The sequence below is a fragment of the Hemiscyllium ocellatum genome, chromosome 19 (assembly GCF_020745735.1).
Source record: "Hemiscyllium ocellatum isolate sHemOce1 chromosome 19, sHemOce1.pat.X.cur, whole genome shotgun sequence".
NCBI classification, from domain to species: domain Eukaryota; kingdom Metazoa; phylum Chordata; class Chondrichthyes; order Orectolobiformes; family Hemiscylliidae; genus Hemiscyllium; species Hemiscyllium ocellatum.
In genome coordinates, this window is record NC_083419.1 from 6605756 (window position 1) to 6626778 (window position 21023).

A 21023-nucleotide genomic window follows, 5' to 3' on the forward strand; every position below is an offset into this window, starting at 1 on the left:
ATTTTTTTATTAATCCAAGCTTTATCTTCTACAAAAAGGAAAGAGCTGGAGTGATTATCTTTCAATGACAAATAATGCATTCATTTATTTGTGAACACCAAGAGAATGAAATGGTGTCATTTGCTTATCTAAGCAGTTTGTCATGGAATTTATCAAAAGGCATTTTATCTCTTTTGATAATTAGTCATTCAATAGAGTGGCATCAATAATTGTAGGTAGTTATTCTTTTTTGGAAGTTCCTCAGGGTTGAGGATGACTTGTTTCCATTCTGGGCCTGGTGGGGGGGGCATGTGGATGATGATAGGTTCTGCAGAGACTGCCACAAATGGGGCAGGTAGTGTTTGAAGAGAGTGGGTGGTATGCGCTGGATGTTTGGACGCTCTTTCAGTTGCATCTGCTTGGTGTCTATCTGCTCCATTTCGAGTCAGAGTTGTAAAGATATATAAAATGGAAAAAGGTACTTCAGTACGACTGGTCCATACTGACCAGATATCTTGGATAATTCCAGTCCTATTTGCTAGCATTTGGCCTGTATCCCCCTAAACTCCTCCTAATCATATTCATCATATACCCATCCAGATGCTTTTTAAATGTTGTAATTGTGCCAGTTTCTTCCACTTCCCCTGGCAGATTGTTCCACACTCACACCACCCTCTGTGGAAAAAGCCCTGGCAACATCCTTGTAAATCTTTTCTGAACCCTTTCAAGTTTCACAACACCCTTCCTATAGTAGGGTGACTAGGATTGCACACGGTAGTCCAAATGTGGCCTAACCAATGTCTTGTACAGCCCCATTCAAAATGGTTTGTATTTTCGCACAGCTTTCCTCTTCAGTTTGAGATTCCAATTTGTTACTGAGCATGTTATTTTGGGAGTCTTTCAGGATGTCCTTGTGGTGTTTCCACTGCCCTCCCAGCGATGATTACCATTGTGGAACTTGGAGTAGAGCGTTTGGTAAGACAGCTTTATGACGGATGTACAGACAATGTGGTCTGTCCATTGAGGCTCTGGTCATACATGTCCAGCTGCAATGCTGGGAATTTTAGCTTGGGAGAGAGTGCTGATATTAGTATGCCTATCCTGCCTGTGGATTTACAGGATTTTTGAGGAGGCAACACTCTTAATCGCATTCCAGGGATTTGAGGTATATGTTGTACGTGGTCCATGTTTCTGATGCATTCAAGACAGGAACCATGGCTGCTATGGAGACTCTGAGCTTGATTCTGTGTTTGAAGTCTTGGATCTTGAACCCTCTGTTCCTCTGGTATCTGAAGACTCCAATGTATACTCACACTAAGTGGAGGCGCCTGAGGTATGGGAGATGATGGCCCACGTTGGCAAGGGTCTAACTGTGGACTTTGGTGTGATGGGGGGGCGGCGCATTGTATTGTGGCAGGAGTGAATTGTTAAGAGTATCATTTGTTTTCTGAATGTTTAGTCTGAGGCCTATTCTCTGTTTGGTGAATGCAGCGATGATGGTTTGTCGTTCTGTCTTGAAAGTATGCATACGTGAAGCTACATCGTGCAGGTCAATGATCAAAGTTAGGGTGGTCTTGCTTCAAAGATTGAATATTTCCCACTTGTCCTGTGGGTTAGCTCCAACTGGGCACTTCATAGAAATGGTGAAGTGTTGTGGTGAGAAGAATGGGGGAAAAAGTGTTGGTGTGGTTACGCAGCCCTGCTTGATCCAGATTTCACTTGTTAAGGGTATGCGGTAGTTCTGTTAATGAGGATCATGACTTGCGTGTCATCATGAAACAGGCAAAGGATGGTGCTTGCAGGCAACATAATTTGAGAAGAATACTCTATTTGCTGTTGATAGAGTAAAAGACTTTTGTGAGATCAAAGAAGGTCATGAACTGAAGTTGTTGGTGGTCATGTAACAAAGTCTTTTTCTTGCACTTATGCTGAAAATCTTGTCCGTTGCACCTCTTGATGGGCAGAAGCTGCATGCACACTCTGGTGGAACTGTTCAGCCACTGGTAGGAGGCAGTTAAGGAGGATTCTCATGATGAGATTTCCTGTGGGGGACAGTCAGGAAAATACCTCTGTTATTTACACAGTTGGACCTGTCTCTGTTCTTGATGGTCATAATTACAGTGTGTCTCAGTTCTCCCTTCCAGATGAGGGCGTGGGGTCATATATTTGTGTCAAAAGTGCCCTTGCCATATTTTAGTACTTAAGCAGGGATTAGAGTCATACAGCACAGAAACAGACTCTTTGACCCAACTCTTCCATGCTATCCAAGTTTCCTAAACTAAACTAGTCCCATTTGCCTGTGTTTGGCCATACCCCTCTAAGCTGAAAATGTGTTGCTGGTTAAAGCACAGCAGGTTAGGCAGCATCCAAGGAACAGGAAATTCGACGTTTTGGGCCAGAGCCCTTCATCAGGAACCTCTCTAAACCTTTCCTATTCATGTACCTATCCAAATGTTTTTTTATTAAAAACTGTTGTATCTGTACCTGCATCTACCATTTCCCCAAGCAATTTGTTTCACATATGAACCACCTTCAGTGTGAAAACATCGCCCCACAGGTCTCTTTTATATCTTTCTCCTCTCCCCTTTAAAAATATGCCCCCTAGTTTTGAATTCACCCACCCTAAGGAAAAGACCGCTGCTATTTGCCTTATCTATGTACCTCATTTTATATAAGTCAATAAGTTCACCCCTCAACCACCTTCATGGCAGTGGGAAAAAATAGTCCCTTAACTCAAACTCTCCATACCTGGCAATATCCTGGTAAATCTTTTTTGAACCCTTTCCAATTTAATAGTCGTCTTCTGATAGCAGGGCAACCAGAACTGTACACAGCACTCCAAAAGTGGCTTCGCCAACATACTTTACAATATGAACATGATGTCCCAACTCCTGTACTCAGAGTACCAAGCAATGAAGGCAAGCATGCTAAACGCCTTCTTAACCACCTTGTATGTACCTGAGCCCCTAGGTCTCTGTTCTACAACACTACCCTGAGCCCTATCTTTGATGATAAGTCCTACCTTCCTGTTAATTACCAAAATGAAATAGCTTGCACTTATCCAAATTAAACTCCCTCTGCCAAGCCCTAGCCCATGGCCCAGTTGATCAAGATCCATTTGCATAATCTTAGATAACCTTCTTCACTGTATATGTGCTGGAGACGTTATTCTATATCGGTGTTGAATGTGTGCTGAGATGGCGATGGGTAGTGTGATGTGGAATGGTGTTGAGCACATTTGGGCAAAGGCAGCATCTTGGCTGAGGAGGTCCTTGAAGTGATTCTCCAGTAGGTTTTGACTGCCTTTGTCTTTTGAATGACTCTGCTTTTGACTCTCAGTGGAGTAATCCCTGGGTGCTGAGACCATAACTTTATGCTGAAAAAGCCGTGCACGTCATAGTTATTGATGAGTTACTGAGTCTCATGTATTCTTTCCACCCACTATCTATCTGTATGGGTTCTTTGTTGCACCTCAGCCTTCAGTTGTCTGTAGGCCTGTTTCCATTCACTGGAGTTTTGGTGGAACTGCTAGTTCGGGGATGTATTACATTTTCAGTCTTGGAGACCCAGGGTCTCATGATTTCATTTCAAAACAGGGGTTTTGGTATTTTCTGTTTGAGAGGCCGATCATCTCCATGTAGGTGCTGACTATGGCAACTTTTAGGGTAGACCAGACGCTTAACCACTCTTCAGCACATTGGCTGTCGCCAGGTTGATTGAGGTGATGGCTGAATAAGTCTGTCTTTTCAGGGTGTGGAAATGTTGAGTCTCCCATGGTTAGAGCATTTCAGCGTCTGCTGGTTTGAGGCTAGGGGGGTCAATGGAGATGGTAGAGTGAATTAGTCAGTTGTTGGCTCCAGTCATGTAATTGGTTAGTTTTTTTTATTCATTCATGGGATGAGGGTGTCACTGACTAGGCCAGCATTTATTGCCGATCCCAGAGAACAGTTAAGAGTCAATGCTGTGCGTCCTGAGTTGCACGTAGTCTAGGCAAGGTAAAGATGGCAGTTGCCTTTGCTTAAGACATCAGTGAACCAAATGAGTTTTTCTGACAATCAGCAATAGCTTCATGGTTATCGTTGTTAGACTCTTAATTCCAGATTCTCTCTCTCTCTTTATTGAATTCAAATGCCACTTGCTTTGGAGAGATTTGAACCAGGGTCCCCAGAGCATTACCTGGGTTTCTGGATTAACAGTGCAGCGATAATGCCAATAAGCCATCACCTCTCCCCAAGGCAGACATCTTTTGAGGTCTCTTGCTTACATGATGATGTACTTTATTAGGATGCCATGAGATCCTATGCTTGTCCCTCTAGAGAGAAAGGGTGTTTGTTATGATATGGTCATGTTCTATGCACTTTGTCAAGAAGAAAACTGGATTGGTAAAAACTGAAAGAACTGCAGATGTTGTAAACAAAGAACAAAATCAGAAGTTGCTGGAAAACCTCAGCAAGTTTGGCAGCACCTGTGAAGAAAAGTCAGCGTTAAAGTTTCGGGTCCGGTGACTCTTCCATCAGTTCTGAGGAAGGGTCACCAGACCTGAAACGTTAACTGAGTTTTCTTCACAGATGCTGCCTAACCCACTGAGCTTTTCCAGCAACTTCGGTTGGAGAACTGGATTGGTATTTATTGTACACCTTCCTTGCTGAACACTCCTTTCCAAAGGTTTCCATCCTTACTGACTCTGGTGATGAAGTCATTGATTTATTTCAATGTGTTTGCCTTGGGGATGCTGAACTGTGGTTTATCAGGGGTGGTGTAGAATGGCTCTTCTGTCTTTGATCAGAGCATGGGCACCAACAACTACGCTGGTTCTGGCCAAGGTGAGTCATTGGGTTGTGAGGTGTTCACATACCCCACATGGGATTCATGAGTTGTCTGAATAGTTCGTTTCTTGTGGTGAAACAGACTCTATAGAAACAATGTATTTCTACTTTGCCTTTGAAGAAAGAGGTGTAACTGCTACTTGTTCTTATAAGTCTTTGCTTTCTACCAGTTTTGACTTGCTCAGGGCGGTGACGTTAGTGTTGGAGCAGCGGAGCTCCTGATATGTGATGGTAGTGTGACATTTAAGTCTGTCATTGGACTTGTCCATAAGGGTCCTGCCATTCCAGATCTTAAAATTCATTTGGATGGGTGTTTGTGTGCATGTCGTGGTTGAGCCTGTGCATGGAATCATGGATGTGGGGTGATTATTGCAATCGCCCCATGGTTCCAGCGGAGCAAGATCTTAATGGCAGGGAAAATCTGAGATAACTGGAGACAAGGGTCTGCTGTGGGATGGTGTTCTGATATACACTCGTCTTCCTCTAATCATTACCAATCACTGCAATGATCGAGTACTGGATGAAGCAATTGATGGCCACATCGTATGAGTATCAGAAGGGTATCGGGTTGGGGTTTGGCAGCCCAAACTCCTGCATTAACTGGTTAAGGATTAAGTCAAGATGGCACAGAATGAGTTGGGGTAGACTGGACAGATAGTGGTCAGAAATGTGTTTCTGTAGCTGTGCCCTGGAGGATTTCCCCCATACTCCCAATTCCTTCATCTAAACGCCATCCCATACTCCCAATTCCTTCGGCTCTGCCGCATCTCTCCCAGGAGGACCAGTTCCAATACCGTAAAACCCAAATGGCCGCCGCCTTCACCTCTACAAGGATTTCCCTCAAGCCAACCTTATTTGACCTAACCCTGGGGCAACTTGCCTGCCTAACCTGGCCTTGCTACATTACAGCAGTCTTAATTTTCAGTCAATTTTTACAAGTATGAAAGTGTGTGTGTATACTGTAATTCTGTTCCAATGGATTTTATAAAAGAATTTGTGGAAGCTAGCAAAACACTACATTAATCCAAGTTTTCAGAAGGGCATTTGGAGTTAGGAGAGAAAATAATTGTTAGAGCTATTTGGTGGAAAGAAAGCTACTAAATTTCATGACGAGAAAAGCATATGTTGTTCATTGTCTTGTAGCTTAAGTTTATGCAACTGACATGGAGCTTTATTGAATCCGAGAAATTTACTTTCACTCCTTTTTGTTTTAAAGAAAGTTGCCATTCACTGTTTTTCTCTTCATGTGGCCATATGTAACTGAATAAAATTCTTGTCAGTTTACTTAGTATAAACTCCAGTTGAGTTAGCAGGTACGTAATCTGTGAAAAATTAATACTCTAAAGCAAGAATAGTTTTATCAGCAGTATTTTTTTCACAGTTGCAATTTGACCTTTTTGATTTGACTTCAGCAACTCAAACTACTTTCACCAACATAGTTCCTATTTCATAAACATTGGCTAATATCGTGCATGCAAACATATTAGTGATTCGTGAAAGTTAGCAGTTCAGATCAATTAGTTAAATGACTTGTTTTTAAACACATCCCTGTGGTGAGAGGTTATTGTAGCTTCTTGAAGTTCAGTGGTGGCTTTGCGAGTTGTGCAAGAGGCTGAGTTTGTACAAACTGCAAAGATTCATCTTTGTGTGGGTGTGTCTCTGGAGACCTAATATTTGCATATTTCTCATTTTATGTTGTACTTTTCAAGACATTTACAATTACACGTTAGTTTAGATATATAAATATCACCGTTCCTTTCGCAGTCATTTTCTTTCTACCTACCTGTTGCACGTGAGAGTATTCAGCCTTAACCAAGTGAGGTGATTTGATGGAGAACATACATTTAGCACATATTTAAGAGTTAATTTTGGTGCTAGATGGAGTACTGGCATATAAAGCTAAGCTATTGTAGTAAAATGATGTGTATAAAGCAGAGATTTGACAGCATCCTACATTATATCTGACAGATGGTGGTTCAATTTCTACTGTAGTTGGAGCTGAATTTGGGACCCATCAAAACAATTCTATTTATTTATTTATTTATTTATTCATTCATTCATCTGTTTGTGAGATCTGGGCCAGTGCTTATTGCACATTCCTAGATGCCCTTAAGAAGGTGGTAATGTGCTGCCACCTTGAAGTGGTGCAGTCCATTCGCTGTAGTTAAATCACAGTGCTGTTCGGGAGAGTGTTCCAGGGTTTTGATCCATGATGGGGCAAAATAAGTGATATATTTCCTAGTCAGATGCTTGCCGACTTGGAGCATGCAGGTAGTGGTGTTCCCATGCTCCTTCCAAATGGTAGTGGTTATGGGTTTGAAAGTTGCTGTCCAAGAAGCCTTGAATTTCTATGATGCATCTTGTAGGTGGTGCATTTTGCTGCTACTATACGTTGGTGATGGAGGGAGAGATTGTTTGTCATACCAGTCTGGTGGGCTACTTTATCCTGGATAGTGTCAAATTCTTGCATGTTAGAAGTGCAGTCATCCAGGAAAGTGAGGAAAGTTCATCACACTTTTGACATGTGTTTTAGATGGCAGGCGGGCTTTATGGGACGGAAACTCACTGCAAGACTCCTGGCCTCTAACGTACTCTCGCAGCCACGGTACTTGTATGTCGTCTTAGTTCAAAGTTTGGTCGATGCTAACATGCTGGATGTTAATAGTGGGGGATTCAGTGATGGCCATTGAATGTCAAGAGGTGATGGTTAGATTCTGTTTGCTGGAGATGATCATGGCCTGGCATTTGTGTTGCACAAATGTTAATTGTCACTTGTCTACCCAAACCCAGATATTGTCCATATCTTTCTGCTTTTGGAAATGGACTGCTTCAGTATCTGAGGAGTCAGGAGTATTGCTGAACATTCTGCAGTCATCAGTGAACATCTCCACTTTGACCTTAATGTGGAGAAAGTAGCTGAAATGGGTGGGCGAGGTCACTATCTTGAGGAGCTCCTGCAAAGTTGTGCTGGAGTTAGGGCAATTTAACTCCAACAGGTACAACTATCATCTTTTGTGCCAGTTATGAATTTCACTAGCAGAGCATTTTCTGCATGATTCTCATTGATTCAAATTTTGCTCAGGCTCCTTGGTGTCATTGTTGTGGTTCTGTTCGCCGAGCTGGAAGTTTTTGCTGCAAACGTTTCGTTCCCTGGCTAGGGAACATCATCAGTGCTATTGGAGCCTCCTGTGAAGCGCTGCTTTGATGTTTCTTCCGGTATTTATAGTGGTTTGTTCTTGCCGCTTCCGGGTGTCAGTTTCAGCTGTAGTAGTTTGTATGTGGGGTCCAGGTCGATGTGTCTGTTGATGGATGTTCTTGCCGCTTCCGGGTGTCAGTTTCAGCTGCAGTGGTTTGTATATGGGGTCCAGGTCCATGTGTCTGTTAATGGAGTTTGTGGATGAATGCCATGCCTCTAGGAATTCCCTGACTGTTCTCTGTCTGGCTTGTCCTATGATGGTAGTGTTTTCCCAGTCAAATTCATGTTCCTGGTTGTCTGAGTGTATGGCTACTAGGGATAGCTGGTCGTGTTGTTTTGTGGCTAGCTGATGTTCATGGATGCGGATTGTTAGCTGTCTTCCTGTTTGTCCTATATAGTGTTTTGTGCAGTCCTTGCATGGTATTTTGTAAACTACGTTAGTTTGGCTCGTGCTGGCTATTGGGTCCTTTGTTCTAGTGAGTTGTTGTCTGAGTGTGGAGATTGGCTTGTGTGCTGTTATGAGTCCTAAGGATCGCAGTAGTCTGGCTGTCAGTTCTGAGACGCTCCTGACGTATGGTAGTGTGGCTTGGTGTCATACTTGGTCAAAGTGGCTTTGCTGTTTATTAATGGTAGTCACTTTAGCTTTACATCTGAAATTCAGCTTTGTTCACTGCTAACCAATGATGTTAGGAGCTGAATGGCACTGGCAGAACCTAAACTGAGCAGCAATGAACAGGTTGTTGCTCATCAGGTGTTACTTGATAGCACTGTTGATGAAGCCTTCCATCACTCTACTAATGATTTGAGAACAGGATGGTGGGTCAGTAATTAGCCAAGTTCAATTTGCTGTTTGTGTACAAGACATATCTGGAAAAATGTCAACATTTTTGGCTAGACTCAGTTAAAATAAAACTCCATTAGAAACTCTTATAGTTGCTCATCTGCAATTAGAATCTATTTACTTGTAATAATAATCAGTCAGGATTTATTAAGAAATCCAGTCCATGTTGTCAGTCTGAGCCTAAAAGACAAGATAAATTGGAGAATTCTGCATATGTTTTAAAACTGTTCAATTTCTTTAATGACTCATTGAATATTGTTGGGGCTGAAAATCGAGCCCCACTTGTAAGGTTCCACATGAAGCAGAACTCTCCAAATTCAGAGTTTAATGATGCTTTCACACGTTTCCAGACGGAGAGGGGCATTGCCTTTTGGAATCTGCCATGGAGTCTGTTGTGGCTCAGATTCCACATAGTACTGATGAGCAACTGTAAATTGTTATTAGAACAACACAATCTGACCAGTGTTGCAATGAGTTTGTGTTTAATTTATTGTTGTCGCATACCAAGATACATTGAAAAGTGTTGTTTTACATATTATACAGGCAGATCATACCATATGAAGTACATCAGGGTAGCAGAACAGAATGCAGTGTTACAGCGCAGAGAAGATGCAGAGAGAGAGCAGAATTAACATTTGAGAAATCCATTCAAAAGTCTGATAGCAGTGGGGAAGAAGCTTTCTTGAATCTGTTCATATGTATATTCAATCTTTTATTTTCTGCCTAACAGAGGGCGGAAGAGAATATAACTGAAGGGGAGGGATCTTTGATTATCTTTGGTAGTTTTCCTGAGGCAGCTGGAAGCATCGATGGCGTCAATGGATGAAAAATAGGTTTGCATGATGGTTGGACTTTGATATTGAGCTAGTCATTCTTTTCTATCCAGTAATCCAGACATGGCTTTCTGTTATCCATAGTTTGACTATGCAATAGATAGATAGTACGTGCATCACTGAAACCTGTTGCAATTTAAATTGTCTGTCAAGTTTGAAACCCGTGAATGTAAATGTATTGGAAGCTGTTCACTAGGTAAATGATGAACCAATTATATCAAAAAAAAAATTTGGACAGACCAGGCATGGAGTTCAGAAGAGTGAAAGTTGACGTAATTGAAAAATAAGCCTATTTACATAGGGTAAATGTGGAGAGGATGTCTCCTTTTATGGAAGAATCTGGGATCATTGTTTAAAATCAGAACTCACTCATTCAAAGCAGATTAGGCAAATTTATTTGAGGGTTGAGTGTCTTTACTACCTTTTCAAGAGGACAGTAAAAGCAGAGTGCTTAAATATTTTAAGGCAAATATAAATGGATTAAACAAGGAAGTGAAAGGTTTTTGGGCTCTGTGATAATGAGATTTGAGGTCCTCATTACGTCAGCCATCATCTTACTGTGTGGTCGGGAACAATCTGGGGTTGAGTGGCTGATTCCTCCTACTCGTTCATGTAAAGTGATCAAATTGTGATTTTTTTTTGTTTTTGTTCAGGGATAAATGTATGATTGAACAAGTGTATGATTTGGATCTAGTTTTATTGGTTTACTGCATGGTTGAGCTTTTTTAATATTTGAATTTCTTTTTATCTATACCATAATTCTATGTGATACTTCATGTTCTCCAGTTAGGACACAATATGAAAATGCATCTTTATAAAGTATAACATTTTGTTATTGAAATGTCTTGGTGTTTTAAAAACCAGTCGAAATAATTTACAGATTAAGAAATTGACGTCCTGCATCTTCACCTTCCAAGAAAGGGTAGAGTACTTTTATATTTTTCAAGTTTATAGAGCATTGTTTACATGTATTTTTCTCTGATCATTCTTAACAGAAATTTTGTTTATGCTAAATTGTTCCCTTTTTCTTTTTCAGATTATATTCGACAAAGCTATGGACTTAATACAGAGTTTGTCACACTTAGTGACTACAATAAATTGGTGCTTTCCCTTATGTCTGGACTCCCTAATGAAGTGGATTTTGCAATAAATGTTTGCACTCTTCTCTCAAATGGGAATAAGCACATCATGCAACTTGAGAAGGACCCCAGAATCACCACCATTTTACTTGCGCATGCTGGAGTTTTTGATGATAGTAAGTTATCCTGCTAAACATTAATCTATGTTGGCAATATTTGCCATATTATTAATTGTTTCTCTTTCAGCTAATGATTTGTTAGATGTTTTAGTTGACAGTCAAAGAGATCAGATTATACAAGTTCAGAATTTGTTCATTTTGGCTGGAGTTAAATGATTCAAATTAGCCACAATGTTTCAAATTTCAAGTTTGTGAAATATGCCATTTTATTCACGTGGTGTTCCAGCATGCAGTTTCTGCAAATATATTTAGGTCTTGTTCTAGAACAGTTGATCTTACACTTTACACTTGTAACCAGCAGCATGTCCTTTTATTGGTAGGAAATCAGGAAAATGACTCAAATCCATGATATTGTGTTAATCTTTCATTCACTTTTATGTTTATTATGTATTTTTCAAAATATTCTGACCATTTATGCTAAGTTTATTTATGAGATAATGCCACCGTGGGACAGTTAGAGCTGGACAATAAATGCTGACATTACCATGATATCCACATTCTGGAAAAGAGCACTTCTCTGAATTTTTCATGTGATTTAATGTACAGCAATGCTTTATATTCTTGTATAGGTTACAATACTGGTGGCCTTTAAAGCAATGCAAACAGAATGAGCAATATGGACAATTATAGCTGAGGGAAGAAGCATAGAGTCATAGAATTTTATAATACAGAAAGAGGCCTTTTGATCCATCTTGTTTATATCAGACAATACCTCCTGGGTATTTTTTTGATATGAAGATTGTTGCAGCAGATTGAAGAGAACTAAATTTGCTCACAAGCAAATGGCCCAAATTCATAGCCATGCCATTTTAAGCCATCATTGTCAAACAAACACTTTTACACTACTGCAGACGATCATCCAGCAAAATCAAAGGAACATAAATTTTCACACAAGACTGACTGACATGCGAATGTGTTAGATTTTCTCTAAGAATCAAATGAATGGAAACCTTTCGGTTAGACCTCATCAATGAAAATTCCACAAAATGCTGTTAAGTTTTGAAAGCAGTTTTTGGCAAGGAATCAAAGACAATTTATGCAGCCAGATAAGTATTTGCTTCGCACGTCTTTGCAAGAAGGCATGCTTTCTTTCCAAACAGCCTTCTGTCTGTACAGTCTATGATCGATTGGTTTATTGGGTATGGCATTAAGTTGTTGCAACAGATTGGAAACCCCATTTTAAAAGAAGTAAATGACGGTTTATTTTTCTACAGTTGCACGATGCTTCGGTATTTATCAATGTAAAATTACATTGGCAAAAATCTGACCAGTTACAGATAAATCACATTTATTTTTGTAAGCTTCCTTTATTACTGCTTTGCTCTTTGTTTTCGTATTATTAACAAATTTGGTTGAGTGAGATGTAAAGACATAGTTTATAGACTATGCATCTGACAGACATGTTTATATGGGTGCAAGCATGCTTGCACCTTCATTTGAGCTCCTGTTGCTTTCAGTATCGAAGTAATTTTTTTGTAAATGAGAAAAGAGACTCCAAACACTGGCTGTGGTACCCTTACTAATTCTGGTATGGATGAGCAGTGTTATGAAGAAAGGTTGAGCATGATTGGCTTGCATCTGTTGGAGTTCATAAGACTTGATTGAAGACTTCGGATCCTAAGTGGTCAAAACAGGGCATGTGTGGAAAGATTGTAAAGTTGTATCCTTTTGTGGTACAATCTAGAACTTTGGGCCAATGTTTAAAAATAAAGGGTTGCTCATTTAGAATGAGAATTTTACTGAGGGCTGTAAATCTTTGCAACTTCTTTTCTCAAAAACTGGTGGGAGCAGAACCTTTGAATCTCTTAAGGGCAAGGTAGAAAGATTCTTTATGAGCAAAGTGAAAAGTTATCATGGATGGGTGGGAGGGGGTGCGGTTGTTGGCAGTGATACTCTGCTTCCAGAGAAATTGTGTTTTTACTCTCAAACTTAAGTTTTCACCTGAAACTCAAAAGTATTTGAAATTTTGAAATAAACATTTGCTGGGACATTCTATTCAACTGTTTAACTGTAATAATTATTGTGGTAAATCTATCTTATTCGGTTCTTTAAATTTCTGTCAAGGAACTTCTGTACTATACCCTTTAGCAGAGATAAGTATCCTAGATTTTTTTCCCTCTATCCATTTTGAGGACCGGTATATTGCCTTTAGAAGTATGACAGGCTTAGAACAATGTGGAAGATCTACTTTGTTTAGTTCAATACTTCAATTGGCAAGTTCAATTTTTGGAAGTGCTTTTATTCCTTATTTCGTGAACTGATCTACTTTTTGTATGTGCAAAGTAAAATCACAGCAATGAGGGGGTTTGAAATAAAAATTATAACCATGCTGATCATCTATTTTTAAGTTATAACTTCGTTTTCCACTGGTACCTAAGTGAACACCAGTATTGCAATAATAAACCTGGTCGACTAGGTATTTTAGAAATGACCTATCTATTTTTAATCCATATTTTCTCTAATTAGGTCCTATTTTTCTTAAGTGTTCAGTCACTTTATCTGAATTATAATTTTGAATAACTTTTCCACAACAGATGCTAGACGAAGAGATCTATACTTTTTCTCTCTCATCTTGCTTAAACATTCATAAGTTCTAATCTGAAAGGAAAGTTCCTGAATTGAGTTTTCGAAGAATGTGTCTAATATAGGAGATAGACTCTCTAAACCCCATTTAAATATTTAGATCGAGCTTCTCAAGATTAGTAGCAAGCACTGTACCTTGTTACTGACCACAAAATTACTGTTTCACATCTGTCTGGCATTTCATTTATATTGCTTTACTTCCTACCTTAAGTTACTCCAGACTTAATTATCAATTAACTTTTCTCCTGTAATTACTTTATCCAATTTTTTGTGTAAGAAAATTTGAAATAATTGCAGTTGTTTCTGGAGATTGAATTTTGCTGTATTGCCAAAAGTCGTCTTACAAGAGATTTCCAAATTCTTTGCATGCAAATAATGTTTATTTTTAAAACGCATTGTGGTGGTCAGCATGTTTTGGGTATGATTTCTGAAGTTTTCTATTTAATGTTGCAAGAAATTCTTGAAAATAAGCAAAGTAGTTGCTCATAAATGTTCAATCATTAACCAAGAAAATGTTATCAAAATTACTGATGATCATGACATTGTTCCATTAACATGAATTTTATTCCCACTTTTGAAAAAGGCACACCTGCTAATTGAAGAACATGCAAATGATATTTTTCTTAATGAATAGATTTTTGTGAAATCTTGAGAATTTGCCATTAATATGGTAAAGCTGCAAGAAATTAGTGAGTCATTGAAGGCCCATGTTAAGCATTTTGACTCTACTAGCTGTATTTTGTGCTTATTTATCCGAATATGATTGTTTACAGATTTGGGTACCTTGTCTTCTGTATTTGGTGCAGAATGGAAAGAAAAAACAGGCAGAGATTTTGTTAAGGTAAAAAAAAATGATCGGTTGTTATATGTGTAATTTGATTTGTAACAATTTTGATACAAATAAAATTTGTTAGGTTGATTATTGACATTCACCTGCCGTCCTAAATGTAACTTCATGATTTCAGAAATCAATATGATGAATGGTGGCAATTCTTTTTGTTTTGGTTCTTGCATTAATTGTAATCTTTTTGGACTCAAGAAATGACTGTGTACATAATTGTGTCAATTATGCCATTCATTCTATGAACCACCATGGGAAAATGGGACCAATAGTAACAAGCACCTTTCATCTTTCAGTGAGGTTGTAACTGTATTTTAATGCCTTCCATGTGCCTTGTTTCTGTATTGAAACATTAACAAGCAAGGATCTATTGACCTTCGATTTAAAATCATTAATTAAGCTAGTGTCTATTGCTTGGGCAAGTGAGTTCAAAATTTATACCTTCCTTTGTGTGAAAATATGTTTCGTAATTTCTCTCCTGCATGACCTGCAACACTATACATTGCAAGACTATACACTAAGTATAAAAGATGATCCAAATCATGCAGTAGTAACATTATGGTGAATGTATGTTACTCCTTCCAAAGGCACTGTGGCCATTCTTGTATGATGACTAGTATAGTTCATAGTATTCAAGATATGGTGTAACCAGGGATTTGTTTAGCTACATAGAAAATTGCCTTCCTATTATATTCTAGATGTCTAGTTATTAAGATTGGCAGTCAATTTTTTTTAATATGTTAAATGATTAAATACAGTATTTTAAATTGCTTTTGTTTTTTTTTAAAGCAAGAATTCTGAATTCTGTCGAGTAATCAGCAAATAATCTGTTTTTCTTTGTAACTCCTGCATAATGTAAAGGAGAAAAGATCAGAGATCATTGCACAATTTGGGGAAACCCTCTTGTATTGTGTCAATGACCAAGTAAGAGTTTTAATCTAATGTCTCGTGTAACCAGCATGAAGTAGCAGGAAACTATCAAATTTTGGATTTTATCCAGATTGTATACTCCAGCTCCAAGACTTGTGCAAGAAAAGATGAGAGACTCACTGGATCTCTCTCAAATGAAAGTGAGATCAAGTTGTTTACTGCCACCAACTTCTTTCAACAGATGCTGAGCAAGCACGTAATTAAAATTGCGATTGTTAGTTGTATACTAAAAGTCATCAGAATCTCAGTGTTATCCTGCTGTTCGAAGCAGCCGTCAAAGACGGCAAGGTCTATCTTTGAACAGATCCCAATTATGCAGAAATGTTTTTAATTAAATTTTGGGATTTAGAATTTTAAGTTGAAGAAGGTGCATGTGGGTCAGTTCTCTGAATGTGATTTTTTAAAAAAATTGTGAACTGGTTAGGAAATCATTTGAAACAGTTACCAAAAGTACCTCAATTCCAAAAAAGTATGTGACTGTTGTCCAGTACCTGACAGAACCCCGTGTGGTTTAAATGCGTGGAATATTTATTGCTGAGTTTACAACAGACCTTGAAGTCAATAGTTTTAATTTTGACTTCCAAACAAACAGTCAAGATATTTGTTCAGAAGAATCCAAGTTTGGTTCAGAATGGAAATTAATTTCTCCAAGCGCAAAAAATAATCTTTTAGTTCAGGGGAACAGGTCACAGTAGTGAAGTATAGTTGATGAAGCTTCTAAGCCAGGAGAGTTTGGTCAGAAATCTTAGAGTTAAACTGGAAAAATTCGGGCATCAGAACCATGAAAGGTTCATACCAGTCAACTTGGAAAAGAATCTTAAAATTGTTTCTGCAATCCAAGAAAAAGAAACTTGGAGGAATCAATTATGTAAAAATGTAAGAGATAATACTATAAGACCATAAGATATAGGAGTGGAAGTAAGGCCATTCAGCCCATCGAATCCACTCCGCCATTCAATCATGGCTGATGAGTATTTCAACTCCACTTACCAGCGTTCTCCCCGTAGCCCTTAATTTCTCGTGACATCAAGAATCTCTCAATCTCTGCCTTGAAGACATTTAGTGTCCTGGCCTCCATTGCACTCTGCGTCAATGAATTCCACAGGCCCACCACCCTCTGGCTGAAGAAATGTCTCTGCATTTCTGTTCTAAATTTACCCCCTCTAATTCTAAGGCTGTGTCCACGGGTCCTAGTCTCCTCGCCTACGAAAACAATTTCCTAGCGTCTACACTTTCCAAGCCATGTATTATCTTGTAAGTTTCTGTTAAGTCTCCCCTCAATTTTCTAAACTCCAATGAATACAATTCCAGGATTCTCAGCCGTTCCTCATATGTTACACCAACCATTCCAGGGATCATCTGTGTGAATCTCTGCTGGACACGTTCCAGTGGCAGTATGTCCTCCCTGAGGTGTGGGGACCAAAACTAGACACAGTACTCCAAATGGGGCCTAACCAGAGCTTTATAAATACTGGAGTGAAAGATCTTTGGAATTGATTATCTGTAGAAGGATAGCTTGGGAAAGCTGTTAGAAATTTAGTTTTGCTATTTCCATTAAGATCTTTGTTTGATACACAATTGTGCTTGAGTCATAGAGGTCTACAGTGCAGAAAAAAGCCCTTCGGCCCATTGAGTTGGCACTGGTCAAAAGCAACCATCAAATTGTTTAAATCCCATTTTCTGAGCCCGATAGCCTTGTATGCCTTTGCTTTACAAGTAATTTGAATACTACTTGAATGTGGTGGTGGTTTCTACCGCTCCCACCCTTGCAGGCAGAGAACTCCACATTCTCATCAAACTCTGGGTGAAAAGGTTTTGTTTCACATCCCCTGGAAGCTCCTGCCCCAGAGCTTAAATCTATGCCCTGGATATTGATCCCTCCACTGAAGGGAAAAGGTCCTTTCCATCTTTTGATTTGATTTATTATTGTCCCATGTACTTAGGTACAGTGAAAAGTTTTTTGTTTCGTGTGCAGTATATGCAGTTCATAGCATACAAAGTGTTTTAGGATAATAGAACACAGTAAATTTAACAACTGCTGAAAAGGTGCATAAAGAGTGAAATTAATCCTAAATTTAAAATTTGAGAACCATTCAGAAATCTAACAACAGTAGGAAAGAAGCTGATCTTGAATCTGTTAGTATGTGTGTTTAAGCTTTTGTATCTTCTGCCAGCTGGAAGAAGTTGGAAGAGAGTATAACTGTGGTGGGAAAGGTCTTTGGTTATGATAGCTGCCTGTCTGGGTCAACAGGAAGTATAGTTGGAATCAGTGGCTTGTGTGATGGATTGGGCTGTAGTTTCTTAAGGTCCTGGGCAGAGCACTTGCCATCCTAAGCTGTGGTACATCCGATAGAATACTTTCTATGGTGCATCTATAAAAATTGATACAAGTCTTTTTGAACATTCTGAATTTCCTTAGTCTCCTGAGGAAGTAGAGGTGTTGTTGTGTTGTCTATGCTCCTAATAATTTTATACATCTCAAACCATATTCCTCCCCCCCCCCCCCCCCCCCCCCCCCCCAAAGTCTGCTGTGCTCCAAGAAAAACAGCCCCAGTCTATCTGATTACTGTTCATAACTAAACCTGTTCAGACCTGGTAAATTTCCTCTGCATCCTTGACCAGTGTAGTTCCATCTCTCATGTGGATTCCAGAACTCTGCACAACACTCTAGCCAACTTTTTATACAGTTCCAACATAACCTCCCTCCTCTTGGCTTTATCCCTCAACAAATAAAGGCAAGTATCCCATATGCCACCTTAGCCATTTTATCCATTTGTCCTATTACCTTGAGGGACCAGTGGACATGCCCACCAAGATCCCTCTGATTCACTGTGCTTCCCAGGAGATCGTGTATTCTCCTGGCTTGTTTTTTCTGCCCAAATGCATCACCTTGTGCTTATATCAATTCCATTTGACACTAGTTAGGCTATCTGACTAGCCGATCCATATCCTGTAATCTGCCCTCAGTATTTACCAAATCACCAATTTTAAAATAATCATCCATGAACTTGCTGGTCAGCTCTCCCAAATTGAAGACAATAAATATAATACAAACTGATTCCTGTAGAACTTTACTGGACACAGGCTTCCAGTGTGTCTCACACCCATTCACCACCAACACCACCACCTGCTTCCTACTCCCCCAACCAATTCTGGATCCAATTAGTCAAATTTCCTTGCGTTCCATGGGTTCTTTGCTATGAGTTATCTGTTGTTAGAGAATGTCTGTAGCTTTGTGTAAATGTGTTTTGGTGACTAACCAACTGCAAAATATGATCCATCAAACCAATTTTCCTCTGGGATTGGGCATGTCCAATTACAATCCATTGGAGCCATAATAAAACGATAACATCAAAACCCAGTTAGAACTTGAATAATGACTAAAGAATGAGTTTTTGTCACTCTTTTAATAACCATAAGCTATAGGAGCAGGATGAGGCTATTTGGCCCATTAAGACTGCTCTGCCTTTCGTTAATGGCAGATAGGTTTCTCAACCCCATTCTCTTGCCACCTTCCTGTTGATTCCCGTATCAATCAAGAACCTACCTATCTCTATCTTAAATACACTGAATGACTTAGTCTTCACGGTCTTCCATGGCTATGAGTTCCACAGATTCACCACCACATGGCAAATAAAAATCATCCTCATCTCCGTTCTAAAGGGTTGTCTTTTCACGCTAATGCTGTGCGCTTAGGTCTTGGTCTCTCCTACTCATGGAATTGTCTTCTCCACATCCACTGTATCCAGGCCTTTCAGTATTCTGTTAGTTTGAACTACACCACTCATCACTCCTCTAAACTCTTGGCTAATACAGATGCAGGGTCCTCAACCGCACCTCAAATGATAAACCCTTCGTTCTCGGGATCATTCGTGTAAACCTCCTTTTGATTTCTTCTGAGGCTAGCGTATCCTTCCTTAGTCATAGGGCTCAAAACTTTTCATGATATTTCAGATATGGTCTGACGAGAGCTTTATACATCCTTAGTTATATATCCCTGCTGTTGTATTCTAGCTTCTTGGCACTGTATTTGCCTTCCTAACTGCCAGCTGAACCTGCATAAGAACCTTGAGAATCCTGAATGAGAACTCCTAAGTTCCTTTTGTGTTTCTGACTTTTGTAGCATTTTTCTGTATTTAGAAAATAATTTGCATCTCCATTCTTCCTACCAAAGTACCTAACCTCACATTCCATCTGCCACTTCTTTTGCCCATTCTCCTAGCCTGTCCAAGTCCTTCTACAGCCTCCCGATTTTCTACAACACTACCCGCCACTCCACCTATCTGTGTCACCTGCAAAGTTAACAAGAATGCCCTCAGTTCATTCTTCCAGATCATTGATGCATAACGTGAATAGCTGTGATCCCAGCAAGACTGGCTGCCATCCAGAAAAAGACCCATTTATACCCATCTTCTGCCAGTCAGCCAATCCTCTATCCATGTCAGTACCTTGCTCCTAACACCATTGCTGTAATTTTTTTTTAGCAGTACCTTTTGATAGGGTTAAGATCAGCAGGAGTAACCCTATGCTCCGCTAAGAAAGTTTGGGCTTCCCAACCTAGAACTCAGCTGCGCACACGTTCCTTGAATGCAGGGTATCCCCAGAATCTGATCCTGTCAATCATCTTGTGTTGGCATTTTGCTGCGGCATCTTATCAACTTAAATGCCTATTTAAATATCAGTCATTGTAAACTTTGTTAACTTTTAGCATCACTGCCCATTGGGGTTATAAAAAAAAAGCACATAGTGAGAATACTAAGCCTTTGGTTTGCTTATTTGTGCCTGAACTATTTACTTAGACTGGTGTATGTGACACAAAAGTTAATGCTGTTTCTGGCTGACCAAACACCATTCTGCTGGTGTGTGCAGAAAGAGAGTGGCTGAGGCTGGCAGATTATATTTAATAAGAGAGATAGATCGCCTCTTGGCTTTACTGTAAAGTGAACAGCTTCTGCAGCCTTCAGATTCCTCATCCCTGTGACCTTTACGTTTGGGCACAGTACTACAGCTGGGGCAGAACTATTGATTTATTTAGGTTCAACTTAACTTCCTGGATCTTGTATTCCAAGCTTCTATTTATTGAAGCTGAGGATCACATTTATTATTCACTGTTTTATTAACCTGCCACTTCAACTTTGCAGATTATTGCATAAATCCTCTTTGTTCTCTTCATTCTTAACCACCCCATTTGAAATTATCATCTAGCTCACATTATCTACATTATTCCTACCAAAGTGTTTCATGTCATATTTTCTTGCAGTGAATCTTCTGTTTCCCAAACTGGTTAGGTTACCTTGAAGTCTATTGTATCTTGCTGTTTATTAAATTTTAAGCTTTTAGGTAATCTGCAAATTTTGTAATTGTGCTCTAACATATATCAAAAGTAAGTGTTACTGGCACTGAACCTTGGAGAAGTGAGACTGAATGCCCCTCCTAATTTTACTTTAGCCAATTTAATACCATTTATTTTATTCCATTAGCTTCAATTTTGCTTTTTGGTGAAAGTGGTGTTTTCATTTCAGCAGCTTTTTGAAAGTCCACATACACAAGGTCAATTGCATCAGAATCAACCACACTTGGCATTTTTAATAAATGCATGGGAAGTAAAGAACTATTGTTTTTACTGAGACTGGTTAGAATATGGATTTTGCTACCATGAGGAATAGCACAGGTAGCAAGCTTAGATTAATTCAAGGAAAAGTGAGAAAAACATGCAATTAATAAAGAACTGGGAGG

At 39.3% G+C, this 21023-nt stretch overlaps 1 protein-coding gene across 1 annotated transcript in view; it reads left to right on the forward strand.

Moving 5' to 3' along the window:
- arid2 (AT-rich interactive domain 2) overlaps positions 1 to 21023 on the forward strand; it is a 142837-nt gene that overhangs the window by 51526 nt on the left and 70288 nt on the right. Inside the window, exons 5-6 of the mRNA XM_060839629.1 lie at positions 10712 to 10930; positions 14290 to 14357. Coding sequence (XP_060695612.1) covers positions 10712 to 10930; positions 14290 to 14357 — 287 coding nt within the window. The remainder of the gene's footprint in view (positions 1 to 10711; positions 10931 to 14289; positions 14358 to 21023) is intronic.